This window comes from Garra rufa, chromosome 16, assembly GCF_049309525.1.
Source record: "Garra rufa chromosome 16, GarRuf1.0, whole genome shotgun sequence".
Classification (NCBI taxonomy): Eukaryota; Metazoa; Chordata; class Actinopteri; order Cypriniformes; family Cyprinidae; genus Garra; species Garra rufa.
The window spans coordinates 5,298,232-5,307,630 of record NC_133376.1 but is presented as its reverse complement, the minus strand read 5'-3'; the positions used below and the strand labels follow the sequence as shown (position 1 = coordinate 5,307,630).

At 40.3% G+C, this 9,399-nt stretch overlaps 1 protein-coding gene across 1 annotated transcript; it reads left to right on the top strand.

Moving 5' to 3' along the window:
• The first annotated feature begins 7,716 nt into the window (after positions 1–7,716).
• Positions 7,717–8,841, top strand: npy7r (neuropeptide Y receptor Y7). Its single transcript, XM_073821173.1, has one exon. It carries the CDS (start codon positions 7,726–7,728, stop codon positions 8,839–8,841), a length of 1,116 nt encoding a protein of 371 aa, XP_073677274.1. The 5' UTR covers positions 7,717–7,725.
• Positions 8,842–9,399: the final 558 nt, after the last annotated feature.

The window sequence follows — 9,399 nt, the reverse complement described above, 5'->3', positions numbered from 1 at the left end:
CCGCCAAGCCTGATTCCCCGGCCAAGATGGCTCCGTCCGGCCTCCCAGAGTCTCCGCTGGTTCCGCCCGGCCTCCCAGAGTCTCCGCTGGTGCCGCCCGGCCTCCCAGAGTCCCCGCTGGTGCCGCCCGGCCTCCCAGAGTCTCCACTGGTGCCGCCCGGCCTCCCAGAGTCTCCGCTGGTGCCGCCCGGCCTCCCAGAGTCTCCGCTCGTGCCGCCCAGCCTCCCAGAGTCTCCGCTGGTTCCGCCCAGCCTCCCAGAACCTCCGCTTGTTCCGTCCAGTCGTCCAGAGCCTATGCTGGTTCCGCCCAGCCTTCCTGAGATTCCTGTCTGCCCTGTTCTGGCCACGGAGGCCATGTATGGACTGTCTAATTTCCCACCCACCCTCCCTACTGCTCCAGTCCCACCACCTCTGTCTCCTGACAGTCCCTCGGCTCACCTTCAACCCACCTTCGGTGCAGAGGAGTTGCCGTGGGTCTGCCTGTCTCCATCGGTGTCTTGGCTGGAGGATCCCTCACCATCGCCTCCAGCCTCAGAGTCCTGGACTCCGCCTCGGCCCTCCGACCCTGCGGCTCCGCCCCGGCTCTCTGCTCCCTCGTCTCCGCTGTTGGCCGTCGGTCCACCAGCTCGCCCCACCTTCACCTCTGGACTCTACTCCGGCTGCGCCTCGTCGCTCCGTCCTACCGGCTCTGTGGACCTCCTCCCTCCCGCGGGCACAGCCTCGGTCCTCTGTCGCTCCGGCTCCGCCGTGTACCTCCGGGCCTCCATCTCCGCCTTGGTCGCCAGAGCCTTGGGTTCCGCCTTGGCCCTCCGGATCCTCTGTGTCGCCCAGGACCATCGACTCTCCGGTTCCACCTCGGGCTCCACCTCCGTCGGTCGGCCCCATGGAGGAGCCAACCCTTCCTCCACCATGGCTTCTCCCTCCGCCGGTCCCGCCTCAGTCCATAGCTCCATTACCCCCACATGGACCTGGCCCTCTGGCTCTGTCACGAATTGAGTCATCCTGTCATCATAAACTCTTGCACTACACATCATGGACTTCATTCCCCACAAGCTACTGCACTAATCACTGCATTCACCTGCTCCTTGTTTCTCACTGCACTGATTACCGCTCACACCTGCACCTCATTTCTAGGACTGCATTTAAACCACTCTCACACTCAGCTTCTTCGCGAAGTCTTGTATTGCCCCGGCTGCATTTCTGAGCGTTTCTTCCCGTGTTTGTTTTCCCGTGTTTGATTCCTGAACTCCCTCCCGTATTTGATTCTCGCTGCCAGCCCCGACCTTTCTGCCTGTGTTTTGACTACGATTTCTGCCTGCCCCTGTGTGTTTGTTTTGTTTTGTCTTATCTAATAAATGCTGCGAATGGATCCGCTCGTCTCCAACTGTCCCTGTGACAACACCGAAGCTGTTTTTGGTTTCAAATATCTATCTTTTTAAACCCTAAACTTGTCACGTTGAATAAGGGAGAAGATCTGGGTCCAAATGCAGGGGAAGATAATATTTAATGAGAATAATAACAAAACCAACAAAAAGGCCAACACGGCAAACTAAACATAAACTGAAACATAAACTGAACAAAACATGAAACAAGATCTAAGGCCAAGGTCAGGAACACAAAAGTACATGCAAGACAAAAGACAATGCAGACCTGAAGCAGGAGTGAGAAGTGAGAGTTCTTATAGACCAGATAGTGAACAGCTGTGAGTAGAATCAGTGCTAATTACAATACAGACGTGAACAATCAGGGGAGTGCAGTGCAAGGGGAACAGCGACCTCGAGAGGCTGAGGGAAGACCCACAGCCCCGATCATGACAAAACTAGACTTCTGTCCTTAATTTATCATTTCAATATTGCCATATTTGTGTAATAGCTGATAGATAAATAAGAACATAAAAGCACACTGAATACGTTTTTCTTCCTTTTTTAAGACTTTTTTCTTTTTTTTTTCTTTTTTTTGAAAACTTTGTTCTCAGGACTAAAGTATTTTTCATAAATGTCAGGTCATAAATGTTTGTCCTTTTTTATCTTTTTCTATCTTTCTTGTTCTTTCTATCTTTTTTTCTTTTCATTTTTTAGAAAGATATGTGACTCAAAAATAAGTGTATTTACCATGATTTTGTTCTTAATAAAGTAAAAAATTGTCACAATTAGACTTTTTTCTCATATATGAATGCCTTAGAATAAATTGAAGATGTTTAACAAAAAAAGAAGCAGCATTTAAGAAAGCAGGTGCAGGTTTGAAAAGAGAAAAATGAACATTCTCCTTGTGCTATTAAAACAATGTCATTTCACATCAGTAAATGCACATCACTGTAACAGCTGTAACACATCTGGGTGCATGTTTTTTAGCAGTATCTCAGGTGTGAATAAGATCTCTGTAAGCAGGTCAGAACCCCTGCAGAAACAAGCACCTGACTCACCCACCCACAAAACTAAAGCCAGTATGAAACACATGATTTACACATGAATCTCCACAGAAATATTCTGGAAATCACAGCCATTGCTTACTGCAATATATGCTGACAGTTTCAGTTATTCACAAGTCAGACTGATATAACACTTTGTCTCCCTAAAAGTGCCAGGAGGGCATAATTAGCTCACTGGGTGACATTCATTTCTGAAAAAAAGCTATGCATGTCATCCCAATTCAGCTGTCAAACAATGTACCACAGGTCTCAAAGCATCATATTTGACACATCACAATCATATATGTCATTTGATTTGATTAGTGTATAGAAGAGCGTCACATTGCATAGACAGATCCCTCCACTAGAGCAGTTCCTCCCACAGCCTGCATGCATTCATGCAGAAGCACTCATGCACCTAAAGTTCATCTGATCTAGCTGGTGGTTTGCTTTAAAAAAGAAAAGTGCATTTCTTTTCTTTCCCCCCCATGGATATTCATTTAGTACGCTGCGCTTCAGTGTTGTTTCCGAGGTTGAAGCTGATCCTGAAAGGACAATAGCGTGAAGCTCTCGCTTGCAGCGGGGATGCTCGAACTTTACAGTGCGTGCTGCGTTATCATCCAGTTCATTGGGGTGATATCTGACATATGAGGTGAGTGGATTATTCGCTGTTTTTGAGTTTTCTATAATCGATAGAATGGAGAAATGTGAATTTTTTAATTAAATTTTACACGTGGCAGGTGTCTGTATCAAGGTTGTGCATATCAGATTAATTCGAATTTGCTTTTAAGATTTAAAATGCATTGACATTCAAAGAACAGAACAGCTTTAAGTGTATTTTTTACTAATACATTACACTTTCAAGGTGAGACAATTCAACTAAAATGATGATATTAATATCGAGGCATGAAATGCAACCTGCGTAAATACTACATATAGTTTCCATATGTTTTATTATCTGTAATAACGTAGCATGGATTTTAAGAAACATTTAATTTCCCAGACTTACCGCGAGATGATCAAAATATAGCCTTCAGAATACAGTATAAGTAAAATTCACATTTGACGCCAGTATTTATTAAATATGATACGTTTTGCATATTTAATGAAACACATACCAAATCATATATGTTAAATATATAACATATAATGTTTTAACAACAGGAGCTTCAGCAGTTTAGATAAATACAGGATGTCTAATGTATTTCGACATATCAGGGAATAGGCATCATTACTCAAAATGCATGAAGTGATTAGCTACTTATGTTTTGCCCCAAAGCCTTAATGAAATTTCCGTGTGTGATTGTTCAATTTCTTCGCCTTACACTTCAGTAAATTCCTCTTCCTGTCATTCCGATTCAACATCCTGTGGGACCTGGCCAATTCAATTCCAACTCCACCTGATGAACTAAAAAGAAGCCAGTTCTAAAATTCTGAATTATAAGCCTTGGTTTGCAATAGATTGTTGAGTTATCTATTATGTGTTTACAAAACCCCAGTGTATCATTCCTAAGTTAGATTACTGTTATGTATAATTTGTAAGATTTACCTTACGTACAGTTTTTTTTAATATAGTTGCAGAGCTACAATCATACAGCATTTGATTACATCAGTAGGATGAGTATATGGTACACTGAGAGCAGTCCTCATGATGAGTTGGCACATCATTAATGGGGCTTCCAAGAGCCCTTGATGTGGAGGAGGAGCATCCCCAGCAGAACATCATAATGACAGTAAAGCTGAATCATGGGGGACGTTTTAGGGAGACAATCAACAGACCCTGTAGCCTTTTATTTGTGTTGATTCCTCTTTACACATACACATCTATGCAGGCAGTAAGAGAGCTGTGAACAAAAGAAAAAAGCAGTGGCAATTCTAAGCTGAAGTGTTTTTCCATTGGTTTTTATCTCAGAATGCAGTTTTCCAGCTTGAAAGTCATTAACGTAACTCGTTGTATAATATGAAACACAGAATGCCTTCTGGAAAGAGTCAATATGCAGAGACATAACAACATTCCTATTTCTAGTCTTGATCTATTAGAAAGAAGTAATGGAATGTCATATTCCACACAAAGTCGATGACTTGTCCAAATGCATGAACATTGAAAGGAAAGGGCATGTGTCTTAAGGGATATGACCTTTTGATGAATAGCATCTTGCATGTGTCTCTGGAGGACAAACTCAAAAGAATCTGCTGGGCGTGAACAGAAATGCTAAAGCACATCCTACTGTAAATTACCAATGTCCTCTTTTGACACTTACAGTCAACATTAGATCAAAATTGACCTTGTGTTCTTATTATTATGTTCACAGCGCATGCTTCGTAATATTAATCAATAGATAAACAACTGTTTAGGCTATATTTCAGGTATATGAAACACTCACTTTTCAAGATTTGATCAATTTAAGATGGATGAAGTCTCACCTTACACTCTTAAAAATAAAGGTGCTTCACGATGCCACAGAAGAACCTTTTTTGTCTATATGGTAAAGAACCTTTAACATCTGAAGAACCTTTCTGTTTCACAAATGGTTCTTTGTGTCAAAAGTAGGTTCTTCAGATTATAAAAAGGTAAAAAGGTGATGGTTCTTTAAAGAACCTTTGACTGAATGGTTCTTTGTGGAACCAAAAAATGGTTATTTTATGGCATTGCACCTTTATTTTTAAGAGTGTAGTTTTTTGTAAATGCCTTTTTGAGTTCAAATCTGGTACCAAATTGGTTATGTTATAAAGCCAAGCAGAAGACATTTATGTTTATGGCCAAAAACCTTCTGTTCACACCTTCAAAGCTCTTAGCTGCTTGTAGATAGCTCAGTAAAAAATGGAGGCAATACTTTTTGTAAGGAACAATAGAAATATACCCATCAGCTAAAACAGTGTTACAACCTAGTTTGCTTTTTTTAATACAATGCACCCTAAAAGATTGAGTGTCCAGGAAAAACGGTGTCATCTCTGGTGGAGAGAAGACCACATTAGAGCAGTGTTTTCGTTCTCAATCTCTAAATGACCTAAGATGCCAAAGTCTTTATTGGCAATTTTCCTTTTCCCTTGAGCAAAAAGCTGTCCATACAGTTTGTGTCATATAATCGGCTTAAATGACAATATAGTCACTTCCAAATGTGCTCATGAGCTCAAATCGTTCTTAGAAAAAAAGCTGTGCATTGTCTTGCTTAGAGCAGCCTGTAAACTGGATTTTAATGAAGCTCTATCCATCTCTTATGAGCAGGAAAGGGCCTCGTTAACCTTTTTGTAATTAAATATGGTTCAATATTCTGGTAGCAAAATCACATGATAGTCAAGCATTAAATGAATATTAGTCATTTTTCAATAATAGCTTTAATTGAACATGATTAAAAGAATAAAAAAAGATGGCTGTGTTTGTGTAAAGGGTGTAAAATTTGTGCATCTCAGCTGAAAATACGAATACAATTCCATTTTTCAATCTAATGATGCCATTATCTAGCTCTCAGTTATATGCCTTGCAGTGCTGTAATGCTATATCAGTAGAAGCGTACGCTGCTACATATTTCATCAGGTGTGCGTGTCTAATCCAGAGCATATGCATCGCTCACTTCTACTCCAACTGAGCATACAAAAAGAAAAGAAGACATCATTCAGATGTCATCTAAAAAGATTCCATGCTGAGAATGAGATCTCTAGCGTACATTTATAATTGAACATGTGCAATGAAATGTGAACCGCTGAACATGTTAAGAAGAACCGGTGTTTTTGTTATTTTTGGGTGTGTTTTTTTTCATTACACATTCTCAAATTAGGTTTTCTTTCCCATCAAATGAGTAGAATAACAGCTTGGATATACATACCAAAACATACTGATCTAAAATATAATGGTACAAAAAACATATCCTATTCATGTTTTGACAAAAAAAAAAAAAAACTTCACACAGGTTGCTTTAGTATGGCTATTATAAATCTATAGGTACATTTTATTGGAATGTCTATGTAAACTACAGTTGAGGTCAAAAGTTTACATCCCCCTTTCAGAATCTGCAAAATGTTAATTATTTTAGCAAAATAAGAGAGATCATACAAAATGCATGTTAGTGTTTATTTAGTACTGACCTGAATAAAATATTTCACATAAAATATGTTTACATATAGTCCATAAGAAAGAAAAAAAATAGTTGAATTTATAAAAATTACCCCTTTCAAAAGTTTACACACCCTTGATTATTAATACTGTGTTGTTACCTGAATGATCCACAGCTGTGTTTTTTTTTTTGTTTGTTTTGTTTTGTTTCGTGATAGTTGTTTATGAGTCTGTTTGACCTGAACAGTTAAACTGCCTGCTGTTCTTCAGAAAAATCCTTCAGGTCCAACAAATACTTTGGTTTTCCAGCGTTTTTGTGTATTTGACCCCTTTCCAACAATGACTTTATGATTTTGAGATGCATCTTTTCACACTGAGGACAACTGAGAGACTCATATGCAACTATTACAGAAGGTTCAAACACTCACTGATGCTCAGAAGGAAAAATCATCCATTAAGAGCCAGGGGGTGAAAACTTTTGAACAGAATGGAGATATGTAGATTTTTCTTATTTTGCCTAAATATATTATTTTATTTAGTACTGCCCTTCAGAGGCTTCAGAAGATAGTTACATGTTTCCCAGTAGACAAAATACGTTAAATTTACCCTGATCTTCAAATTTAAAAAAAATTCACCCTCCAACTCTTAACGCATGGTTTTTCTTTTTGGAGCATCAGTGAGTGTTTGAACCTTCTCAAAATCTCAAAATCATACAGTCACTGTTGGAAAGAGTTCAAATACACAAAAATGCTGTAAAACCAAAGCATTTGTGAGACCTGAAGTATTTTCTGAAGAACAGCAGATAGTTTAACTGTTCAGGACAAAGAAGGGACTCATGAACAACTATCACTAAACAAAAAAAAAAAAAAAAACAGATGTGGATCATTCAGGTAACAACACAGTATTCAGAATAAAGGGGATGTAAACTTTTGAACAGGGTAATTTTTATAAAGTCAACTATTATTTTCTCTTGTGTACTATAAACATCTTTTATGTGAAATATCTTATTTAGGACACTAATTTCCAAATAGCATCTCGCACTATTTACACCTGGTGCATGGAAATTACTATTTCCACATGGCCTCAGCCAAATTGAATGTATTTCCTTGTGGCGTTGTAATTTTATTACGAAAATCAAATCATTGAATGTATGACATGCATCTTTTGAATAAATTATAATTGTCATGTTGGTAGCTACCGTTTGTACTGCAAGAAGCAAAAATGCTCTCATCTGTTTGACAGGTTCATGTTGTTTGTCCTTGGTTAATATGGGCCAATCAGATCTAGCCAATGGAACGGAGGACGCGGCCTATGATGGAAATCAAGAGACCAGCCTGGGAAACGACAGCGTGAACCCTTACAAACCAGCTTTTGTGGATGACATCACCAAGCACCTGAGTGTCCAAATATCTCTCATCTTAGCATACTCACTCATAATCCTGCTAGGACTTGTGGGTAACACCCTGGTCATCTACATGATCATTCTGTACAGAAACATGCGCACCGTCACCAACTACTTCATTGCGAACCTGGCCTTGGCTGACCTGATGGTGGACACGATGTGTTTGCCTTTCACGCTCGTTTACACATTGCTGGACGAATGGAAATTTGGAGCGGTGATGTGTCATATGGTGCCTTACGCTCAAGCTCTCAGCGTCCACGTGTCCATTCTCACACTAACAGTCATCGCTCTAGAGCGCTACAGGTGTATCGTCTTCCATCTTGGTCAGCGCCTCAATAGGTGCACCAGCTTCATCATCATCGGCCTGACCTGGGCGTTCGCTGCCGTACTGGCTGGCCCGCTGGCTATTTTTCGAGAGTATCGGCATGAGGAGATCCCATACATTGACTTGCGGATTGCGGTTTGCTCTGAGAAATGGCCCAACGGAACCAATCGGGATGCCGTCATCTACAGTTTATCAATGCTTCTCTTGCAGTATGTGGTCCCTTTGGCGATCGTCAGCTACGCTTACGTGTGCATCTGGATCAAACTGAAGAACCACGTCAGCCCCTCCAACCGCAGCGATGGCATCGGCCGTCGGAAGAAGACCACCAAGATGCTGGCGCTGGTGGTCATGGTCTTTGCGGTTTGCTGGCTTCCCTTCCACATGTTTCAGCTGGCTAGCGATCTCGACTTGATTCTCAAGTTCAAAGAATACAAACTCATTTACACCTTGTTTCACATCGTGGCGATGTGCTCGACTTTTGTCAACCCATTGCTCTACGGCTGGATGAACCAGAATTACAGGAATGGCTTTCTCATGTTCTTCCGCTGTGAACACAAACCAGACACCATCTTCCCTGATGGGTCCTTCAGGACTCGATCTCTGAGAGGGATGATTGTGAACGGCTACAATGACGGTCAGCCTGCAACTGCTGTCTAATCATGAAGATAGAGTCTTCCTTTCGTCTGGAGGAGCCTGCTGAAAGCACAGTATACTGTATATGTTAAGGTACAATGAAGCTAAAGGTGCATAGTGATACAATAAGATAATAAACAGATGGCTGACTTTTCACTTCGTTCACATGGTTGGATAATCACCATGTTTATAATGAAACCATGATATAATCAAATATAATATTTATTGTTACCGCTGAAAAGCCATATTAAATCATTATAAGGAGCTCCTTTAAGAATATTTCCCTTTTTAAATATTTTTCAAATTTGCATATTAAACTGTCAGCATATTTATTGAACGAAAGTAAATGTTATTGATAAACACAAACAGAAAATAGTACAAATTTAGTTGAAGTCATATTTTAAACAACTTGTTAAATATAAAATAAATCACTTCAGATAAAGTATTTGTATCAATGCTGGGTGTCTTTTGCCCCATGTTAATTCAGAAAACGGCTCATATGATTTTTAAACAAACCACTTTTATTATTTATTTTAAACTGTGTTGCTCCAAAAATGTTTAGTAAAAACTGTTTTTTTTTTT